The 22449-nt window shown below is 35.5% G+C and overlaps 3 protein-coding genes across 12 annotated transcripts; 1 reads left to right on the top strand and 2 right to left on the bottom strand.

Moving 5' to 3' along the window:
- Positions 1 to 2138: 2138 nt before the first annotated feature.
- Positions 2139 to 9454, bottom strand: LOC121992161 (U11/U12 small nuclear ribonucleoprotein 25 kDa protein-like). Of its 8 annotated transcripts, none has more exons than XM_042546344.1 (11): positions 9188 to 9454; positions 8998 to 9066; positions 8187 to 8297; positions 7777 to 7883; positions 7566 to 7685; positions 6057 to 6122; positions 5888 to 5968; positions 5243 to 5461; positions 4782 to 4887; positions 3169 to 3268; positions 2139 to 2381 (listed from the first exon to the last, which is right to left on the bottom strand). In XM_042546344.1, the coding sequence occupies exons 8-11, from the start codon at positions 5457 to 5459 to the stop codon at positions 2361 to 2363; spliced, it is 444 nt and encodes a 147-aa protein (XP_042402278.1). In that variant the 5' UTR covers positions 5460 to 5461; positions 5888 to 5968; positions 6057 to 6122; positions 7566 to 7685; positions 7777 to 7883; positions 8187 to 8297; positions 8998 to 9066; positions 9188 to 9454; the 3' UTR covers positions 2139 to 2360. The 8 variants fall into 8 exon arrangements, with proteins under 8 accessions (XP_042402278.1, XP_042402271.1, XP_042402275.1 ...); XM_042546337.1 differs by having other exon boundaries at positions 2139 to 2410; positions 9188 to 9453; XM_042546341.1 differs by having other exon boundaries at positions 2139 to 2410; positions 9211 to 9453.
- Positions 9455 to 9910: 456 nt separating this feature from the next.
- LOC121992159 (carbon catabolite repressor protein 4 homolog 4-like) lies at positions 9911 to 16441 on the top strand. Of its 2 annotated transcripts, XM_042546331.1 has the most exons (10): positions 9911 to 10122; positions 10615 to 10709; positions 11283 to 11323; positions 11508 to 11557; positions 13457 to 13526; positions 14228 to 14349; positions 14829 to 14950; positions 15074 to 15203; positions 15412 to 15559; positions 15721 to 16440. In XM_042546331.1, the coding sequence occupies exons 1-10, from the start codon at positions 10064 to 10066 to the stop codon at positions 15997 to 15999; spliced, it is 1116 nt and encodes a 371-aa protein (XP_042402265.1). In that variant the 5' UTR covers positions 9911 to 10063; the 3' UTR covers positions 16000 to 16440. The 2 variants fall into 2 exon arrangements, with proteins under 2 accessions (XP_042402265.1, XP_042402266.1); XM_042546332.1 differs by lacking the exon at positions 11283 to 11323 and having other exon boundaries at positions 10078 to 10122; positions 15721 to 16441.
- Positions 16442 to 17591: 1150 nt separating this feature from the next.
- On the bottom strand, positions 17592 to 21450 carry LOC121992160 (U11/U12 small nuclear ribonucleoprotein 25 kDa protein-like). 2 transcript variants are annotated; one of them, XM_042546335.1, is made up of 3 exons: positions 21287 to 21450; positions 18178 to 18396; positions 17592 to 17821 (listed from the first exon to the last, which is right to left on the bottom strand). In XM_042546335.1, the coding sequence occupies exons 1-3, from the start codon at positions 21294 to 21296 to the stop codon at positions 17607 to 17609; spliced, it is 444 nt and encodes a 147-aa protein (XP_042402269.1). In that variant the 5' UTR covers positions 21297 to 21450; the 3' UTR covers positions 17592 to 17606. The 2 variants fall into 2 exon arrangements, with proteins under 2 accessions (XP_042402269.1, XP_042402270.1); XM_042546336.1 differs by lacking the exon at positions 21287 to 21450 and adding an exon at positions 18748 to 18787.
- Between the last annotated feature and the right edge of the window lie 999 nt (positions 21451 to 22449).

Here is a 22449-nt window from a genome sequence, read left to right as displayed (position 1 = left end):
AAGATCTCGGTGAACATGTTGGCAGGTGGAGATTGGTCCACTCACATGGACAATCATCTCTATTTGTTAAGTACAAATAGGGTTAAGACCGTTACTTATGAAACAACTTATGTAGCTGAAATTAGAGACAGATTCATAAGTTGAGGTCGCCTTGATAATTGTGTCAAGATGAGATCATTTATGTGTAAATAATGATCGAAGTAAATGAACCCACCATTTACTGAACCTGTTGAAAGCCAGATTAGAATTCATATGTTGAATTCAGGATTAGACGTTAGGTATGTCTAGATCAAAATCTGTACGATGTTAAATTTAAAGACAACATGCAATCTTTTTAGTAAAGAGAATAACATCGTAGCATGTGATTCATACCATATGTGTTATTGCGACGATAAAGGTAGTAGGAGAATAAATCCCTGTTTCTCTACTATGTGAGACCTTTGAGATTATATGTTAATCTTAATTTTTTGCCTTAGTGACTATTTAGCTGTTTACTTGAAGTTTTAATCAGTGTTTGCTACTTTAGCGTGTATCCTATGGCTATGGATGATTCGGTCTATGGAGCATAACTAGGAAAGTGACTGATTAAAATGAATTGATTCTAGCTAAAAAGGAAGATTAAATATATTTACATCTTTTGTTGTTATTCATTGGTCGACCCATTTCTGTTATGTATGGAAATGAATGTGAATATTGGATATGGAACATGCTCATGGCATAATGGTCATTATAAGGGATTAGAGATGTTCATATCGATGTAAATAAAAATTATTTAATCTGGGTAAATAGCAAGACATGGATATCTTCAAGATAATGATTGTGTGTCACTTGAAGATTGGATGGATTCTAGATAAAGGATATGTGTCATCAGGAAAGAGGCTATGTGCCATGAAGAGTGTGTCTCTAATTTATTTGAACAGCTAAGCAAAGTGTAACAACTTTATTAGCATTGATTGCTCAACGAGCGGCTAAGTCAAGGTGTAACAATCTTCTTAGCAACTATCGCTCAGTGTGCTTGCTGTCGCACGAACCATTTTCTCTAAGTATGAATTGGATGTTCTCTTATAGTCTATGTGACCAAACTCTCTAATAGTCTATGTGACTTATTAAATCTTTGTAACTTATCTGAATGAACTAGTCTTAGTGACTTACCTTGGACGAGTGGGAGATGTTAAAAATGGAGATAGTGGGGAATGTTGTCATGTTCCCTATTACTCATAATGGAAAAGTTCATTATGCCCCTAGTATATTTCCCTATATAAAAGGGGTCCGTCCAAGGCTCAGGGTGAGTGAAATTACGAGTGTGCGACGAGTAAGAGGAGAACATCCAAGGCGACGGAATTTGGTTTGTGAAATTACGAAGGGCTTTCCGATCCTGTGATCGCTCTTCCGACAGCGAGTTTCATCATTGCCAATTACGAATCTACGGAAGATCGCTGTAAATTTTTATCACATTTAATTAATTCATCTATCATGCATTTAGAATATTTTCTACAGACCTGATCCACCAGCTCCAACGTGGCAATGTAGTTGTCGCCCGCCTACGCCGCACTCGTGTCACTAGCTTGCTGCCGTTGAACACCTGTAGCCCGTATGCCATGAACAGAGCATGCATTCTCTGTGCTCACCGGAGTGAAGCCCAACTCCCACGAGTGAATGCTTCGCTCGGTGCCGACCTCCACCATCTGAATGTAGCAGAAGTCATTCCCGAATCCACCGGCGGCGAGACCTGTCTCATGGCAGAGTAGCAAGGCAGTGTACTCACCGGAGGGTGAGGTCCAAAAAGCAACGGTGTTCTCCGCCAATTTGGGAGGGATGCTGGTGAGAATTTACTCCCTGGCCCTGCTCTCCACTGTGCCCAGTGCGGCAGCGCCAGTGTATCTGTGGCCTATGCTGAGGAAAGCGGCAAGGGCGAGGGAAAGCAAGATTCAACGTCGGAGAGCCATCACTTTATTGGTCAAAGGCAGTGAGAATCAATTGCATGTGTTGTTTGTTAAGCACTGAGATGCATGGAAGATTTATACGCAGACATGAGAATTAAATAATTCAGCAATGGATTTGGAGGAGCTCCTGTGTTCCAAGAGTAGTGTGTTTGGTGTTTCAACTGATCCAGTAAGTTAGAAAGGGGGAGTAGGAGATGATATCAATTAAAATTACTAAGTTTTTAATAATTAATTCGCTAAAATAATTGACAGTCAACACAATCAAATATCTCCACATTAAAATTGTCATCATTATCAATTTATCGGTGAAGTAAAACTGCAAAATACCATAAAGGAGAAAACAGTATCAGAACTTTGAGCTCGTGGCGAAGCTATAACCTTTTACTGAGACCATGAAAGAAACGGTGTTTCCTTCTCTTAGAATGTTTCTGGGTCGCCCTGGATGCGACAAAAGGGAAAAAATGTACCTGCATGAGAAAAGCAAAAGAAAAGAAAATTGTTTTCTCACTAAATGAACCACTAATGATTTAAAGTCATGAATTGGTCCTTTCTCCTGGATTAAAAGGTTATTTGCCTTCTCTCCAATCTCATAGAACAAACATTGGAGCTCGAAACCATTTCTATATTAGGAGACCAGCAAGAATACTTTTATTTTATTGCCAAAATAAACATATCATGTGGCAAGAGAAAGTTAACCGTTCTAGGAATATTTCAGGTTCAGAATAGTTAATATATATAATGGAGACACATGAATAATGAACCAAATAAGCACCATCCTCTGTATACTAGAGAGAAAAAGGACCTTTTCTGCAGCATTTTGCTCCATGTTTTATAGTATCCTACACTGTCCAGATTTTGACCTACAGCAAACCTTCTATGTTTATTTATTTGTAAGTTACTGAATTCCAGCTACTGCAATTTGATCTTCAACAATCTTTTCAGTTTTCTATTTGACAATCCTAGTTCTCTGCCTATTTCTTTGGTCAAGCATGACAGTGGTATATATGTCAAAAACTGACATGAAAATACCAAAAGGATGTGGACAGAAAACTTGTGGAAATTTCTTTCCTATGCTGCAGGTAGCATAACTCACGAATGTAGTAAGCATGGACGAAAGAAACAGCAATAATAGTTTGGCTCATTAAGTAGAGGCTATTTCACAATTATCTGTCCAGAAATGACAAAGAAAACTAGTATATAAATAGAAGGTTTAAAAGTAGTTTACCTTGGAATTATTGCTTACGCCATATTCACTAAGCACAGAATTGTCATCAACCAGCTTTTCATTTTGATGAGAAAGACAAAAGTTAGCCCAGACATGCCTCCTGCCACAACAAATGAGCCAGGTCTGAAGCTTATACAGACAGCTTGTCAATATGCACTCGCAAACTTCCCGTGCTTATGCAATTTTGACAACTTAAAAAGGACTGGATATATCATCGTGGTATTTGTTCCAACTATTTAAGGTTAACTATAGTTTAATCACTCTATTAAGCTCTATGTTAAATTATATCAATTGTAACATGATACGGAAATGTGAATGATCAATTTACTACTTTTATATTTAGAACAATATTGTACATTACCTTCATTTCTTAAATAGTAATAAAACATATCTCTAAAACTTGACCATCTTCTTAAGCCTTAAAATTTCAATTAATAGTTAACAAATTTACACCTTGATTTCTCAAACTCATCCAATATTCAATCATAATATCATTTGGCCGTGTACTTTTGCATAAGTTCATTTTCTTTAAAGCTATTTTGATCTTATTCAATGTTACATCAAGAGCAATTCTAATGTTCTTAAATTTACAATAGTCTTGTCTCTAAAATCCAATTGTCTGCAAAATGGTCAATAACAATTTGTTTTCAAGATACTAAACCAATAACCTCAGAAGTTTAAAGAAAAATAAATAATTTGTATTGAAGAAAAAAAACTAAAACAACCTTTAAATATGATATTAGAGAACAAAGACAAAAATGAAATTAGTTGTTAATGCCAACAATTTGCCACAACAAGATCCTTAGATCACTAATATTGTTCCTTAAATTGCTAAATGAGGATTAGGTGTTTCATTTTTACTAACAAGCTTGGGTTTTTTTAAAAACAATCTGAATGATGGCCACAGCAAGGTGTCTGAATGTTGATGTATTTTAGGCAAGATAACTAACTAGGTAGAAATCATCAAAGGTGTCAATTAATGTTCCTCAGAGCCTATTTCATTTGCTATTTTTTAGGTTAAGTATGCTGATAATTTTTGTTACCGAATCAATAACAAGGTCATCAACAGTGATAGCATTCATAAGGAATCATATCAGGCACTTGAGTGCATTGATTGACTTGCAAATCATAATTGATTTTTTTTCTTCATTTCTTTGTCTCATTACTAAGAGCTTACTCTTCTATATATTTTAATGACAAGTCTAATGAAAACTATTTGTCTTGTAGTAAATGAATAGCTAACATAGGATATAAAATATATATATATACTAGTAACTAAAGGAATACTAGTAGAGATGAGAAAACAATGAGACTCAACAAATCCCATGGGCTCTATGTGCATGAGGGCTATATTTTCACAAATGAACATTGAAGCCACAGCATGCTTACAATTTGAGACATACTCAGAACTATAAAAAAGTGGTTAATAAGTTATATTATTACTCGAAATAAACAAATATATTGTAGTTTCCAACTAAATTTAGTGCGCAATAAGGTCAAATGTTCACAAACTAGTCTGCTCAAACATAATTGCATTGTTATATTCACAATATATTATATGTTTCCCTGAAATCTTTAGAAGAGCATGAGCAAGTGAGATAGCATAAGAATACCATGAAATGTGGCGATGACCCATTGTTGTTTGCTCCATCTCATTTATTTTCTTCTTGATTGCTAATTTCAAATCCTTAACGGTAGCAGAGTTCAGCACAGCAACATCTTCAAAACAGAGAAAGCAGCCATTTTAAAAAATGTCTGGCTAAAGAACTATCATGTATGATTTGTCATGTACACATAAAAACACATGTTTTTTTAATAAATGTTCAACTCTCATTATTGATTTTTTTTTTGAAGTTTTATGGTATGACTCAGTACATAATCCTTCTACAACTAGAACAATATTGCAAGCCTCAACCATCCTTAAACATTGCAGTAACATTATCGTAGAGTATCTATAGCCTACAGTTAGATGGGATTCAATTACTTCAATGGTAAATCTACATACATGGAATTCAAATCAAATTCTAAGGTACCTTAATACTAATATCCATCTTAGTGCAAGTCATTTTCATACCGAATGAGGTATTGTCCATCTTAACTATAGTTATCTTCATTGCACTGCCTAGCTCCAAGTTTATCAAGGTGTCAACATCTACAAGGGTAGGTTTCTTCGAAACATCTGCCAGAATTGGATCATCCAGGAGAGTTGAAAGCATAGATTGAAGTTGGGCTTTCTTGGTTGTTATGCTGCTATAGCCGATATCTTCCTCAGCTTTGGAACTGGATTCCATCTCTGCAAGCAATCACAACGGTTGATGATATCAAATTACAAATTGCCATAACAATTACCCATCCTTGACTCTCACAATTATCCAAACTCATCACCTTACTAGCATAATAAGCCTATCGACTCTCACACCTGCAATTACCCAAATCCTTCTTTTTTGGTCCAAATATCACACCCACCCTCAATGCACTAACAATCATTCTCTGTACCTTGTTCATCGAGAATTCATCATCTCGAACACCAAACAATTAAAGGATTCCCATGAGCCTATTTAATATGTTAGGATTGAATGTCATCAAACACCATCCTCCGTACAATCAGATGCCAAATTCTCTACTCCACTTCCAAATACATCCTACAAACAGTACTCCCAATTTCTTGCGGTGACTTCTTCTTATGGCACCTGTTCCGAAGAAGAGAGGAGAAACTTACCAATACACCTGATGTGATTCACCAAAACGTGCTAATTAGGCACTAGAAGAAAGGAAAGACTTCTTTACTGCTGCACATTCACTGAGAAGCCACCGGAAATGAAGAAGAAGAATATATTAAAATTTTCCTCAATTTAAAGAAATGCACAATACTTATTCTGCCTACACACCGGAAAGCAGAGTCGTCCAAAAGCCTGTTGCTACTATTCCAGCCAGGTGCTGCCACTACTCCGTCACTGTGATAAGAAAGGAACTGTCGAACACACGGGAAAAGGGAGGAGAAGGGCAGGAGTTGTATCTCGGATATTGGGTGGCATCGATGGCAGGTGTCTCCACAACTGGCTGACTGTGCATCGGGAGGCGTCTCAGGCGACGCGACTGCGGGCTCGCCAAGAAGTAGCGACTTCCGAGGCGGGACGCGGAGACTCGTTAACGACGGATATGGGTGGATACGGCGGCGTAGCAATGACAGACGGAAGGGGCAGCGGTGACGGGCGAAAATCGCGACAGTGGAGATCGCGAGAAATAGGGCACAGTAATTCAAAATCTATCAAATCGAACCGATTAAACTCCGGTTCGGTTCAGATGCGCCTAGATTAAATTGGAAAGTATTATGCAATGCCTAAAGTTTATTAGAGGCCCTAGACTAAAATTTTTGGAGATGAGAGCTGATTCTTAAAAAATTTTAGTTTAGGGCCTCTAATAAACTTTAGGCATTGCATAATACTTTCCAATTTAATCTAGGCGCATCTGAACCGAACCGGAGTTTAATCGATTCGATTTGATAGAGTTTGAATTACCGTGCCCTACTTCTCGCGATCTCCACTGTCGCGATTTTCGCCGCTGTCACGCTCGTGGTTTCGCAGGAAACAATCGCCGCCGCTCGCCCGTCACCGCTGCCCCTTCCGTCTGTCATTGCTACGCTGTCGTATCCACCCATATCCGCCGTTAACGAGTCTCCGCGTCCCGCCTCGAAAGTCGCTACTTCCTGGCGAGCCCGCAGCCGCGTCGCCTGAGACGCCTCCCGATGCACAGTCAGCCAGTTGTGGAGACACCTGCCATCGATGTCACCCAATATCCGAGATACAACTCCTGCCCAACATCTCAAAAAGTAGCATAATCAGCTCTCATCATAGCATTAGACCAAAAAATATTTGTAATCAAATCATCTTCATCAACTTGAATAGCATAAAAAAAATTAGGATCATCAAACTGCATTTGCTGCAAATACTCCAATACACCCCCTGTATCCCCAACTCTCATATTTATTGTTCTTTTGGATCGCAAGTAGTTTTTGTAATCCTCAAGAATAAATCCTAAATTATCCCTCCCACCTACTTGTCTCACCATAAGATCATGAGATGTTTTTGGAGGGATTCCCACATCACTTGCAATCTCAATCTGTTTCGCAGCAGAAAAAGATATATTTCTGTGACTTCTATATAGATGAGTTTTGTTTGGACTTGAGAGATAATGATTATGCTCTTTAACAAATTGGACCACAGTAAACTTGCTTTTTCTTCAATTAATAATCTTCATTTTAGCCTCACAACCAAATCTAGTTTCATCACGACTTGCTTTGACATAAATATCTCGTTTGTCTTTTCCTCTTTTGCCTTGGGCACAACAATAAAAAACTCTATCAAGTAATTTACTCGATTTATCATTGTGGATTTTACCTCTCCTTATGCCAAATCCCACTTTTTTAGCATATGACAAATAAAATTGATATGCATCTTCTTCTGTATCAAATTCCAACCCCATTTGTGGTATATCCAAATCTGTTTCAATGTTTAAGCCTATAAAATCAAACAAACAAAGAAAAATGAATTTATCCAGTAAAATTCGATATATTGAAACTCCATACATTCCCAATATGAATCTTATTACCTTCATCAATAACATCAAAGTCCCCTTCCCGACTAGCTTCATTTTCGTTAAAATTCAAATGACGACAACTCGTAGATTCACCCTCCATAATAATTACTTTGAGCCGGCTGAAAAAAACAATAAATTTTGGTCTAAAACAAAGTGACAACTCATAGTTTGATGGTGTAAATTTTGGTCTAAAACAAAGTAACAAAGTGACCACAAGGACAACTCATAGTTTGATATTGTTCCAGTGGAAAAAAAAGAAGATTAAATTCGCATCGAACAATAAATATTTAGACAAAAGCGGCATCAAATTAATAAATCTGCAAATGTAAAATCAATGAATCGCCTAGCAATAAAAAAACATTTTGAATATGAAATCAACCATATTATGTTGGAAAAATAAGTGTTCAATAATTCGTTGATACCTTGTACTTGGCAACCTCTTCACTGACTTCCTTGAGATCTCCCTTTGTAAATATAAGGCCAACAATAACATCAATTGGTGCTACAAGTCCAACACGAGCAGGAGCTCCCACCTGTACAGATAGATATACAGAATTAGAAGCATCTATAAATACTAATACATTTTATTCTGGCCTGAGGCAATTGCCAAAGCATATCTAACATAGCAAATAATAGATGAATCAAAAGTGTTAACTACAAAAGAAGTATAGGGCATCATACTTAACATCAAGTAAACGCAAAAGAGAAGCATTGTAATTGACATCAACAACCTAGAAATCTTGTTGGTTTGATCAAGTTTCTAATATTCAGAAGCCAAGCTCTATATTAAACCTTTTGAGTTGGCAGGATTAAGCACATACCAAAAAAGATTAGACTATTTCCACCTAAATCAATACAACATAGCACAGCCAAAAGTATTCATTTTATGAAAAAAAAAAATCAGTAAGGATGGAGAGAATCAACCAATGCTCTCACAAGATAAACTACCATGGCATTAATTTGAAACGCTGTGGCAAGTTCATTATATATTGAAGTTAGCGAGATAACAAGACCAACTAAAGAGCATCAAACAATATAATAGATTAAACAATTTATTTTAGCCCACCACATCATCAGTTGAGTATAAGGATGATAGCATGTAAATGAGAAATTTAGGTATTAAAGAAATTATTAGCGCACACATGAATAAAAGAACTTTCACCACCAAACTAGAAATAAGGTTTGGAGTGCAAACGATAGTGCATCACACCAGCTAAAAGGTTTCGTTGATACCTTGTACTTGGCAACCTCTTCACTGACTTCCTTGAGATCTTCCTTTGTAAATATCAGGCCAACGTTTCCCTAAGTTACGCGTGAGGCGAGATTAGAATTAAGTTTCGTACTCACAGAAAGCAAAAAAACATAAAAGAAGAAATTTTAAAGATATCAAAGTAGTCATTTTTTTATGGAAAGAGGGACAAACAAAGCAGATTTTGCAGCACAAACAGATGGAGGGAGGCGACGGGGCTAGGGCTTCGGCGCTGGAGGGAGGCGACGGGGATAGGGCTTCGGCGCTGGAGGGAGGTCGCGGGAGGGACGCGGCTTCGGAGGGAGGCCGCAGGCGACGAAGGCTTTGGCTGCGGAGGAGTCGACGGTGGGAGGAGGCGGCGCTGGAGAAGAAATCGCGAGGAGAAGGAAATCGCGAGGCTAGGGCAGGCGTCTGGCTTTTGGTGCGTTGGAGCGTGGCACGTGTTTAACACGTGAGGGAGTTTTATACAGTATTACAGGGAGATTGGGTGATCTTTGATTTGGATGGATCCCACCTATGAATAAATAGGGTCCATCTAAATCAATGGTCCAAAAATTATGGATCATCTTTTAATCTACAATTTAGAGACCAGAGAATCCATGCTCAGTTTTATAGCCCTTGTGCGGACCAAAGAGGGACGAGAGATTTTGTGACCAGAAGATCCGGCCCCGTTTTATAAGAAGTTTGTGGTCCAAGGACGGACCAGAAATTTTGGGACCAGAAACTCCACTCCCTTTTCGAGTAATTAAGTATGCGGACGGATTCATAATGGCAACAGCGATGGTATAATAATGTACTACGATGTTCGAGATCAGATACCAGCCGACCCGGATCCGACTCATTGACGGGTCGGGCATCTATAATCGGGCTGAACCCGTTTTATCTCCGCTAACCGTTATCCCGGCTCCCAACTGGGCTTCCAGATTGAAGCGGAAGCGGCTTCCTTCTTCTTCTCCTGCTCTCGCCGCATGTCAATCGTAACTCTTATCGCCTGACAACTCGGAAACCCTAAAATAAGTATCGTGGTGGAGACAGGTCAGAGATTGCGTGATGCTTATACCTTCCTATCTACTCCGCAAGCCTCCCTTCTTCGCGTCGACGCTGCCCTGGTAACTGTTTTTCTTTCCAATCGCTTGATTCTGCTAGAATGAGACCTCTTTTCAGTTGCTTTCTTGACTTGATATTTTCCGGATAATGTTGGGACTTGATTAGAAAAATCTCTGCCCGAGCTTCTCGCTTTTTGGCGTCGTTTAGTGCAACCACCCAATCTCTGTAGACGCCAACCTTTGGACACTTGATTTGGCTATATTTTTAGTCAATAAAAAACTATTTTTTCCCCAAAAGTTGTCATGTCTCGGTTTCATAGATCACGCGATTTTCTAAGCTCAATGTGTTATTTCTTTCTCCTTTCAAATATATCAATTTTACAGTAATTAGGCTTGATCTTCAGGTTAATTAAAGAACGTTCCCTAAATAAAGGTTGAGGATTATTGGATTTCTAATCTCCTGTTGGCTTCTAATTCTAGTTTTTTGTTGGATCATTAAAAGTTATATTGTGGTTGTATCTAGTGAACCTTACGAATTCATTACTTTTGAATCAGGGTTTGCAGCAATAGAATAAGTACAATGGCTAAGCCTGTGTGCTCAAAGTTTGTTCCTCTTGACAATTATGAAGGCGTAATGAATACTTCAGATGGTATATACTGCATTGTACTCTATGTGGATTTTCATTGTTGCATTTGCCTTCTCAGGGAACATTTATGGCTTCTTTTTTAGCAAAATTCTGTATCTGCAATTGTAATGCTTGACAAATGATTGACCTAAACAAATCCATATATCTCTGCTTGTATTGCCTGACAAGGTATTTTAACTTGGTCACCATAAAAGAACATCTAAAGATCTGAAATCAATTTTGCTTAGAACTGGTTCTATGACTTGGAAATTGTTTCAGATGCATTGAGGGTAAAAGTCATAGTTATTGATTTAGCAATTTGTTTTATTTTCAGTCATATATGGTTAAAGCTGTGTGTCTGGTAGACTACAATAAGAGATCTTTTGGGATTTATACATTTCTAGATTTTTTGTTCTGGTACACTGCTCTCTTTAGGGAAGGCATCACCCATTTCCTATCTTGTTTGTTTTTACTCTTATCCCTTTGGTGCCCCTATTCTCTGTCATAACTCGGAAGGTTTCTTCAGCTGATATACATATTATGTTGTCTTTTGATAACAAAAGATTCTCTTTTCACTCAGTCTATACTTTCTTCTAGGATTCAAGTTCAGCTTCATCTCCTATAATATTTTGGCCCAGGTATTCTATGAACATGCCATTCCAAATTGAACTGTCAATCTGTTTTTCTTTATGTGGTTGATATCTGAATTGATTTACTTCAGATCTTTTGTTTTATTTTAGTTCTAACATGTTGCAATGTCATAGCCCTTTGTTTTGTAGTTATCCTCCAAGGGATTATCTATTAAACTATCTTGGTTTGCAGGTTTATGTAAAGAGTTCTTATTTTCCACATTCTCCATCTTCCTGTCTCAAGTAAGTATGAATCACTTTTACTGTGCTTAGTCATGAGTGAAGTTAATTAGCTTCCCACTTTTTTTTAGCAATTTGATATTAACATCTAGTCTAGCTAGTCAGGCTTTTCTATAATGGCCAGCAAGATGTCACCACCTCCCTAACTTACTGTCTGTTAATTGAAGGATGAAGAAACACAATATTTTTCTGGGAAATAAAATTAGTTTTGTGGAGAATGTATTCTTGATGTCTAGTTCAAAATTGTTTTCCAAGTTCTTGTTTTTTTTTCTTAAGTGAAATATTCTTTGTTCTATGGATGACATTGATAGCACAAAAAGAACTTCCTGATCAGTTAGACAGGTGTTTTCAGTCACCATTGTGCTTCTCATAATATGTGGGATATACTTCGATTATTATGCTTAATATACTACAAGTTTTGTTTTAATAGCTTGTTGATGCAATGCTACAATCTTATGATTTCATTTGCGTGGTTAGTTGATCTGCATGCTCATGTTTTAATTGAAGTGCCAATTGCTTAGTTATTACTTTTGTTAGTGGTGTATGTTTACATTTTGTAGATATTCTTTATGTTTCAATCAAGGAAACATTCTTGGAATGATGCTTGTTTTTTTAAGCAATATTTGTAGGTGAAAATTTCTCTTACCCAAGACCATCATTTAAGTTTTAGAACAAGAAATAAAGTTGCATAATCAAAATCATAATCTGTTTTCTATGATTTGATTATTTATCATCCCTTTAAATTCTCTCAATGGCTTGGCCTTCCTTTTCATCTATTTTTTGATGACCTATTGGTTGAACACAATGCATTGAGAGGGAAGAGGATTGCACAAGAGTCGAGATACTTTCCCTCATTTACGTAATTTAAAATTAGATGAATTCTAATTCCATTAGCGGATCATTTTTTTCCTTATTTTTCATCCACTCAAAATCATAATCAAGTAATCAACTTTCCTTCCTCTCCCAACTCCACAGTCCCGATTCTTCTCCGTGTGTCCAGACAACCTACGATCAGCCATTATGGTGCTGTGATCAGCCATCAATGGTGCAAGGCAAAACCATCAGCTAGCGATGGCTCGGTACCATCCATCATGTCATGATATCCCAATCCAATTACACCGGATGAGTTAAGATCTTGGGGTTTAACTTTATCTAGTTCAATTTTATTTTTAATCAAAACTGATTATTAATTAATATTAGCACATAATTAAGAAAAAATTCCAATGATATTCTCATTCCCTGATGGGTTGTTCATGAAATCCATTCCTTGCTCCTAGAGAAGCTGAAGTACGGCCCCTCCATTTGTCATGCCACATGCTCCTTGTTCTTATAGAGAAAACTTAAATACAAGAGGCATAATCCTTCAGTCAGGGAAAGACATCTAATATTTTTACACTATTTAACAGGAGGCACAATCCTGTTTCATTACGATTTTTTTCATCATATTGTATAATAGGAAAATTTTCTTTCACCTCCAAATTCTACCTTTTTTTTAGAAATGTATGGGAGTTCCAAAATCATCAAAATTCCTTTGGAGTTTTCAAAATCTAATCACAAACATAATCATTAACTCCCTTAATTTTAATGGAAGAACGACATGGCAGGAATGCCATGTGCCATGTCACTTCTCTGTTGATTAAAATAATGGTGTTAATGTCTTGGGGTGAAATAATATTAGTTTGAGAATTATTGTGGTACTTTGATGATTTTGAAACTTTGGAGGAATTTGGAAGAAGAGGATAAACTTTGGGTAATGATTCAAACTTTAAGTGATGATCCCTGTATACTTTAATTTGTGAATTTTGTACTTATCTCTATTATATGATGGCCGTCTCCAGTAAATGTTCTGTGTTAAGAATTTCATCCAGCTGATGTTTGCTTAATAAGCAGATAATGTTACAGGTGGAAAGCACGTTCAGAATCTGCTCTAACTGACTTGAAGAACTTAAATGCTGATTTTTTTTGTATACAGGTGATTTACTAGTCATTCTATGTTTCCTTTCGAAAAATAAGACATCACACCTTTGTTTTGATCTTGTATGGCTTGATCATTAAAAACCTGTCTTTAGAATCATTGATCATGAGATCCCTTATCCAATAGCACTTTAAGCACTGCAATTTGTTGTATTTCCAATATGTTATTTTATGAATAGAGTTGAGAGGGCTGAAATTTGGTATTGTTATTGAGAACAATTAGATTTAGTCACCAACTATAACACCCTATAACAATATTTAATATGGAACTAAACCTATTTCCAATATGAAATTCCTGCACTTCCTCTGAAGTTGGACCTATAGTGTCAAAATGAGAAAAAATTAAAATGGTAAAGATATGTTCAAAGATGACCTATAGTTTATAATTAGAAGAGTCAAAACTTGTAAAAAGTAGAGAAAGGTTGAAAGAATAGTCATATAGTAAAAATTAATTTTATTAATTGTAATATTATTAGTGATCTTAGTTTTATATAAAGTTCAATGGAGGAATAAGATTCATGTAGCCAAAGCCAAATAGTTGGGACAAACAAGGATGATGATGAACATAATGTTGGTCTCATTTGTTGCTTTCACTTTGCATGTTGACTAAATTGTCTTTTCTTTTCCCCACTGGATAATTTCAACTACTAATTTCACAGACCCCCTAGTTTATCATGAATTGTTTATCTGTAATTATAGGAGTTGGATGAGTATAATAGCTTCTACAAAAGCAAAATGGAGACCCTTGGGTATTCAAGCCTTTATATTAAAAGAGTTGGGAAGAAACGCGATGGATGTGGGATCTTTTACAAGCCAAGCAGGTATTATCAACTCTTGGCTGCATTGTTTACTCTGCACAATTGTTTTCCCTTTTCTGTTGATGTGGAAGTAATGCTTCAGAAAGGTCTAGTTATTTTATTTTGGAGTTGAGAAATGAGAAGTACCTTCTAATTACTATTTTTTTTTTTTTGAATGGAGTTATCTTTGTTCTAGTTCCCCTATTATATTGGAGACCAAAATAATGGACTCAACAATTCTTTTTGGTTATATAGCATGCTCCCTTAATCTGGTCCTTATTTAATATGTCATCGATTCATACACAACACCCAGTTGGTCAGACTCTTAACCAGTTACTAGCTTTCTTGTTCAATCCTACTAAATCCTGCAAATACAAGACAATGTTATGTTTAAAGTTATGTCAATAAGGAATTAATGACAGAGCTTCCTTGAAATTTTTATTGCATGTTTTATGTTTTTATATTATTTGGTGAAGTAATGCAACAACCCACTGTTTCTTCAGTGCACAATTGCTTGAAATGGAGGAAATTGATTACAATGATCTTGCCAATTGTGTGAATACGGTTAGTGCGATTAGGAACAATAAAGTATTGGATCTTGAAGAAAAGGATGCACAAATACAAGGTATACTTATGAATTGATGTTCACTTTGTGCACAATGTGAATGCTATCTTATGTTCATTAGCTCTTTTGTGTTCTTCAAATTGAATATAAGTTTTGGAATCACTGGGTAATCTACTTCAACAGATTCTGAGAAGCAGCAATCTAATGATCCGCTTGTGAGATTAAAACGTGACTGTGTGGGATTATTAGCGGCTTTTAAGCTAAATGATCCTTCTGGCCACATTATTGTGGTGGCAGACACTCATATTTACTGGTAATGGAGCTCAACATGCACTAATAATTGCCAATTGTCTTTGATATTTATTTCATATTTGTCCATTTTTTACTCTCTCTCTCTCTCTTTTTTTTTTTTTTGCTAATTTATCAATTTTGAATATTTTTTATTAAGGACTATTTACAGATTGTTACCTATGCCAGAGCCTAGAAGCTTGATTAATTTAATTTAAATCCGGGACTCGCAGGGATCCAAACTGGATCGATGTAAAGCTTGCACAGGCTAAGTATCTTCTATCAAGACTATCACAGTTTAAGGAACTTGTTTCAACTAAGTTCACTTGTACCCCTTCAGTGCTTGTTGCTGGTGACTTCAATTCTACTCCTGGAGATGAGGTCAGTTTTCATTATACTTCTTTTGCCTAACTCAATAGCTTATTCTAATTTCTCTACCCAGTTAGTATGGATACCTTTATGAAGTTTTCTTTTCCCATGCCTTGATCAGTTTTCTATTTGAAATATGCCTGTACAATCCTCTTTTTCTTGATTTCCTTCAGGTCTATCAGTACATTGTATCAACTTCAGAAGCAGCCCCTATCAAATTGAGCAGTCTTTATGCAACAAACGGGGGAGAGCCACCGTTTACAAACTGCACCCCTGATTTCACTGGAACACTGGATTACATTTTTTTCTCAGATTGTCGTCTGAAACCAGTGAGCCTATTAGAAGTTCCAGGCCGCGACTCGCCCGACATCGTCGGAGGGTTGCCCAACTACCACCATCCCAGCGATCATTTACCAATAGGTGCTGAGTTTTTAGTCCTCCATTCTTCATGATATATATTTGCTTTTTTGTAAACAGAAATTTGATTGTAGGAACCTGTGTTCCATATCAACAGAAATTTGATGAGAGTTTTTTTTACTTCAGTGAATTAGTTCACGGGGGTATTATTGTGAAAAACAAAGTATGGGGTAAAGAGATTAATTATTAGTGGTGATCCCTGTGATTTTTTCTTAATTTCCATTATTGGAATATATTTTATGATGGACCGGAACAAGGGCGAGCGAGGCGGCCGCCATCGGGACACGACCGTCATCATCATCCAATGACCCATATCTGACGGTTGAATCTGATCAATTGCCGGGTCAGCAATGACCGCGGGTAGGCGGTCAACTTGTCCGGCCCCATGGCCGCGGCTGTAATAAAGGGCAGTTGGGAAGGGCTTGAGGCTTCGTCGTGCCGGCCACGCGATTTGGGAATTGGGTTTACGATTCGCCGCTCTTTTCCCTCTCGCGATCTTGCTACGTTCTTCGTCGCGTGAGGTACTCTTCTCTTATTTCCTTGATTTTCCTTCTAAAGTATGTTTTTTCTTTCTTTCTTTTTCCGATTAAAAAAGAAATTGCTAAAATTATGGTTTTCTCCGTGATATTGATTTGTGTATGTGTATGTGTTAAGTTCATTTTCTTTAAAGCTATTTTGATCTTATTCAATGTTACATCAAGAGCAATTCTAATGTTCTTAAATTTACAATAGTCTTGTCTCTAAAATCAAATTGTCTGCAAAATGGTCAATAACAATTTGTTTTCAAGATACTAAACCAATAACCTCAGAAGTTTAAAGAAAAATAAATAATTTGTATTGAAGAAAAAAAACTAAAACAACCTTTAAATATGATATTAGAGAACAAAGACAAAAATGAAATTAGTTGTTAATGCCAACAATTTGCCACAACAAGATCCTTAGATCACTAATATTGTTCCTTAAATTGCTAAATTAGGATTAGGTGTTTCATTTTTACTAACAAGCTTGGGTTTTTTTTAAAAACAATCTGAATGATGGCAACAGCAAGGTGTCTGAATGTTGATGTATTTTAGGCAAGATAACTAACTAGGTAGAAATCATCAAAGGTGTCAATTAATGTTCCTCAGAGCCTATTTCATTTGCTATTTTTTAGGTTAAGTATGCTGATAATTTTTGATACCGAATCAATGACAAGGTCATCAACAGTGATAGCATTCATAAGGAATCATATCAGGCACTTGAGTGCATTGATTGACTTGCAAATCATAATTGATTTTTTTTCTTCATTTCTTTGTCTCATTACTAAGAGCTTACTCTTCTATATATTTTAATGACAAGTCTAATGAAAACTATTTGTCTTGTAGTAAATGAATAGCTAACATAGGATATAAAATATATATATATACTAGTAACTAAAGGAATACTAGTAGAGATGAGAAAACAATGAGACTCAACAAATCCCATGGGCTCTATGTGCATGAGGGCTATATTTTCACAAATGAACATTGAAGCCACAGCATTCTTACAATTTGAGACATACTCAGAACTATAAAAAAAGTGGTTAATAAGTTATATTATTACTCGAAATAAACAAATATATTGTAGTTTCCAACTAAATTTAGTGCGCAATAAGGTCAAATGTTCACAAACTAGTCTGCTCAAACATAATTGCATTGTTATATTCACAATATATTATATGTTTCCCTGAAATCTTTAGAAGAGCATGAGCAAGTGAGATAGCATAAGAATACCATGAAATGTGGCGATGACCCATTGTTGTTTGCTCCATCTCATTTATTTTCTTCTTGATTGCTAATTTCAAATCCTTAACGGTAGCAGAGTTCAGCACAGCAACATCTTCAAAACAGAGAAAGCAGCCATTTTAAAAAATGTCTGGCTAAAGAACTATCATGTATGATTTGTCATGTACACATAAAAACACATGTTTTTTTAATAAATGTTCAACTCTCATTATTGATTTTTTTTTTTGAAGTTTTATGGTATGACTCAGTACATAATCCTTCTACAACTAGAACAATATTGCAAGCCTCAACCATCCCTAAACATTGCAGTAACATTATCGTAGAGTATCTATAGCCTACAGTTAGATGGGATTCAATTACTTCAATGGTAAATCTACATACATGGAATTCAAATAAAATTCTAAGGTACCTTAATACTAATATCCATCTTAGTGCAAGCAATTTTCATACCGAATGAGGTATTGTCCATCTTAACTATAGTTATCTTCATTGCACTGCCTAGCTCCAAGTTTATCAAGGTGTCAACATCTACAAGGGTAGGTTTCTTCGGAACATCTGCCAGAATTGGATCATCCAGGAGAGTTGAAAGCATAGATTGAAGTTGGGCTTTCTTGGTTGTTATGCTGCTATAGCCGATATCTTCCTCAGCTTTGGAACTGGATTCCATCTCTGCAAGAACTCATCACCTTACTAGCATAATAAGCCTATCAAATCTCACACCTACAATTACCCAAATCCTTCTTTTTTGGCCTAAATATCACACCCACCCTCAATGCACTAACAATCACTCTCTCAACCTTGTTCATCGAGAATTCATCAATTCGAACATCAAACAATTCAAGGATTCCCATGAGCCTATTTAATATGTTAGGATTGAATGTCATCAAACACCATCCTCCGTACAATCAGTTGCCAGATTCTCTACTCCACTTCCAAATACATCCTACAAATAGTACTCCCAATTTCTTGCGGTGGCGTCTTCTTATGGCAACTGTTCCAAAGAAGAGAGGAGAAACTGACCAATAAACGTGCTGTGATTCACCAAAACGTGCTAATTAGGCACTAGAAGAAAGGAAATACTTCTTTACTGCTGCACATTCACTGAGAGGCCACCGGAAATGAAGAAGAACGAGAAAATATTAAAATTTTCCTCAATTTAAAGTAATGCACAATACTTATTCTGCCTACACACCGGAGAGCAGAGTCTTCTAAAAGCCTGATGCTACTATTCCAGCCATGTGCTGCCACTACTCCGTCATTGTGATAAGAAAGGAATTGTCGAACACACGGGAAAAGGGAGGAGAAGGGCAGATGGGAGGTGTCTCCACAACTGGCTGGCTGTGCATCGGGAGGCGTCTCAGGCGACGCAGCTGCGCGCTCACTTGGAAGTAGCGACTTCCGAGGCGGGACGCGGAGACTCGTTAACGGCGTATACGGCGGCGTAGTAATGATAGACGGAAGGGGCAAGGTGACGGGCGAGCAGCGACGATTGTTTCCTGCGAAACCACGAGCGTGACGGCGACAGAAATCGCGACAGTGGAGATCACGAGAAGTAGGGCACAATACGTCAAACTCTATCAAATCGAACTGATTAAACTCCGATTCGATTTAGATGGGCATAGATTAAATTGAAAACTATTATGTGATGGCTCAAGTTTAGTAGAGCACTAAAATAAATTTTTTTAAGTATTTGACATTGTTTTAAAAAATAATTCATTCATCCTTGTTTATTCGGACTTGGACCGATAATTAACCTAAAACAAATTTATTCAGAATTGTTTAAAGAAAGATAAAAAAAATCTAATTACGCAAATGAAAAACTAAAATAATAATCCTTATAAAAAGGAACAAATAAAATAGGACAGCAAAAAGATTAGTATCCTTAATTTATCATCATCTCTAAATCAAAAAAGTAAATAAAGAAAATATATATATATAAAATGATAAAATTTAATATAATTTTAAGAAAATAAAGATAACAACGAGACTAAAAAAAAGAAATTAAGAAATTTATGACTATAATTACGTATAAATAAAAACTAAGACCGATAATTAACCTAAAACAAATTTATTCAGAATTATTTAAAGAAAGATAAAAAATCTAATTACGCAAATGAAAAACTAAAATAATAATCCTTATAAAAAGGAACAAATAAAATAGGACAGCAAAAAGATTAGTATCCTTAATTTATCATCATCTCTGTAAATCAAAAAAGTAAATAAAGAAAAAAAAATATATATAAAATGATAAAATTTAATATAATTTTAAGAAAATAAAGATAACAACGAGACTAAAATAAAGAAATAAAGAAATTTATGACTATAAATACGTATAAATAAAAACTAAGACGTAAATGTTATTAAAAAATAAAATGATAAAAATATCTAATCCACGATTACTTAAAAATAATAAAATTCTCTATTTAGATTGGACACAATATAGACTCAACATTTAAACTTAATCAAATAAGGATCATAATAACACTAATTGGATTAGTGTGATAGCATCAGGTACATTTTCTCTTCCCTAATCTCAATTAACAAAGAAGCATAGAGAAAGAGAGTTGGACAAGGGGAAGAGGAGAAATTCAAAAAAACAAAATAGTATTTTTATTTTATATTGTATGGATAAAATTTTTTTAATTCATATTCTTACTAATCAAACGAGAAAGTGAAAAGAGACAATTACATTTTCAGTCTTGTAACTTGTATCTTTTTCAATTTCAGTATTGTTATGAGTTAATTTACGTTCTTAGTCCTGTAATTTGTAATATTTTTTTAATTTCAATTATTTTTCCTCCAAAATTGAAATTTTTCAACGGAAAATGTTTAGTTTGTGGTTGAAATATAAAAAGAACATGGGTCATAAAAAATCAAAATCCCCAAATTCAATTTACAATTTATCATTTTTCGTTGAAAAATTTCAATTTTAGAGAAAAAAAGATTGAAATTGAAAAATATTACAAGTTACCGGACTAAAAAAGTAAATTGATCCATAACAGGACTAAAATTGACTCATAATTAGAGAAAGTTAGGGTTGAGAGATATTGAAGAGAAAATATTAGATCTTATAAAATAATATATATAATTAAAAATAAATTAAAAATATTAAAAAAAGAGCCCTTATGGCTCTATTGTTAGAATTATAATAAAATTTTTACTACGTTCGAAGCTTTGATTAAAACATCAGATCAGGTAAATCTCATATCACGTCAATTCTATTTTTTTTCAATTATCTTTAAAAATATGATAAAAATATATTTGATATATTAAAAATAATAGGACCTAATAAAAATTACAGCCCTAGACATATGTCTATGCCTAAAGATCGCCCTGCCTAGCATCCAATATCAACTTGATTAGAAAATTTTTTAGTTGGTATAAAATATTTAATTTACGTCAATTTATATATATTGACCGATTAATAAAAATTTGTATTAGTTATGGATAAATTAAAAAGGGCACGCAACAGATCAGTCCAATATTTATTTTATCAATCGCTCATTAGAAAAATTATTTATTAAATCACTGAAGTTAAAATTGATATTTGAAGGATCACCGGATTCCATGGCAATTGCTTTATTTTTTCTGCCTTGTCAGTAGGAAACTAGGCAGCGGAAGGTTGCTGGGCGGCGGCGACAGCGAGTAAACACACGGCGACTCCATCAAAACCTCTTCCTGATCTCTCTTAATCTTCCCATCTTCCTTCGCCGCCGTTACCACCACCATTTCCTTCGAGCCCAGCTTCCTCCTATTCACGGAGGCGGCGGCGACAGGCGAGCCGGACTTCGTTCTCTCCCTCTGTCTTAAAGGAGGAAGAGGGAGAAGAGGAGGTTGAAGCAGCGGCTGCTTCAGTGGCTGGTGATTTGGAAGGAGTTGATGATTCAAGGACGATGGATCCAGAGACATGAATCTTGGCCTCGCGATGACAGCTCCTCTAGACGAAACTCTCGATCTTGAGTTTACCTGAGCTTGATCCATCAAACAATGAGGATATCTCTAAAATTCCTAATTCCTACGACTGCAGGAGCTTAATTGCTAGCCATATGGCTGATGGCTAAGCTGCTTTTATAATGTAAAAATCAGTAGGTAAGGAAAGAAATAATATACATTTTTGTTTGATAATTTTACTATTAAAGTTAATATATTTATTTATAAAATTTTATAAAATAATAATGAAGAAAATAAAATACACAATCATAATAATTATAAATATAATAATATAATATATTTAGAAATATTATTTTTTCTTATTTGATTCATGTCGATTTGATTGTGTGTCAAATATGATAAATCTCAATTGATTAAAATCAATTAAAAATTATTTCTATTATTGTCATTATCCCAACAAATTTAACAGGAATGTTTAAACGTTGGTTTGATAAATATATTAATAATTTGATCTTCTATAGAAATATAAAAAATAAAAATTATCGAGTCGTCATGTGAATAAAATAAAAATTAATTTTATAAAATGAAAAAAATTATTTTTATCATTGTCATTATATAATAATATAATGCTTGGCCGCTGCATTCTTTGACATGTTCTCGCTACATCTGGTGGTTCAGAAATCAGGATGAACAATATAAGTAATCGATCGGGTTGCCAACTTGGAATAGGGAGACAAATGAGAACGACCGAGCGTGTGAGTGTGACTGTGTATTTGCGTGTTTTCTAGGGATTTTTAATAATCAAGCGTATTCTAGGGCGGCGACCGACCA

This window comes from Zingiber officinale, chromosome 6B, assembly GCF_018446385.1.
Source record: "Zingiber officinale cultivar Zhangliang chromosome 6B, Zo_v1.1, whole genome shotgun sequence".
In the NCBI taxonomy this organism is placed as follows: Eukaryota; Viridiplantae; Streptophyta; class Magnoliopsida; order Zingiberales; family Zingiberaceae; genus Zingiber; species Zingiber officinale.
Note: the sequence above shows the minus strand (reverse complement) of the source record. Positions and strands in the feature narration are given on the sequence as shown.

Coding starts and splice junctions, on each gene's coding strand:
- LOC121992160 (XM_042546335.1), bottom strand. Junction 17,822..18,177: donor GATGGACAATACCTCATTCG/GTATGAAAATTG, acceptor TCTGTTTTGAAG/ATGTTGCTGTGCTGAACTCT.
- LOC121992161 (XM_042546337.1), bottom strand. CDS start 5,459: ATGGAATCCAGTTCCAAAGCTGAGGAAGATATCGGCTATAGCAGCATA. Junction 4,888..5,242: donor GATGGACAATACCTCATTCG/GTATGAAAATGA, acceptor TCTGTTTTGAAG/ATGTTGCTGTGCTGAACTCT. Junction 2,411..3,168: donor GCGTAAGCAATAATTCCAAG/GTAAACTACTTT, acceptor TTTCTCATGCAG/GTACATTTTTTCCCTTTTGT.
- LOC121992159 (XM_042546331.1), top strand. CDS start 10,064: ATGCTTATACCTTCCTATCTACTCCGCAAGCCTCCCTTCTTCGCGTCG. Junction 11,558..13,456: donor TCTCCATCTTCCTGTCTCAA/GTAAGTATGAAT, acceptor ATAATGTTACAG/GTGGAAAGCACGTTCAGAAT. Junction 15,204..15,411: donor GCAGACACTCATATTTACTG/GTAATGGAGCTC, acceptor CGGGACTCGCAG/GGATCCAAACTGGATCGATG.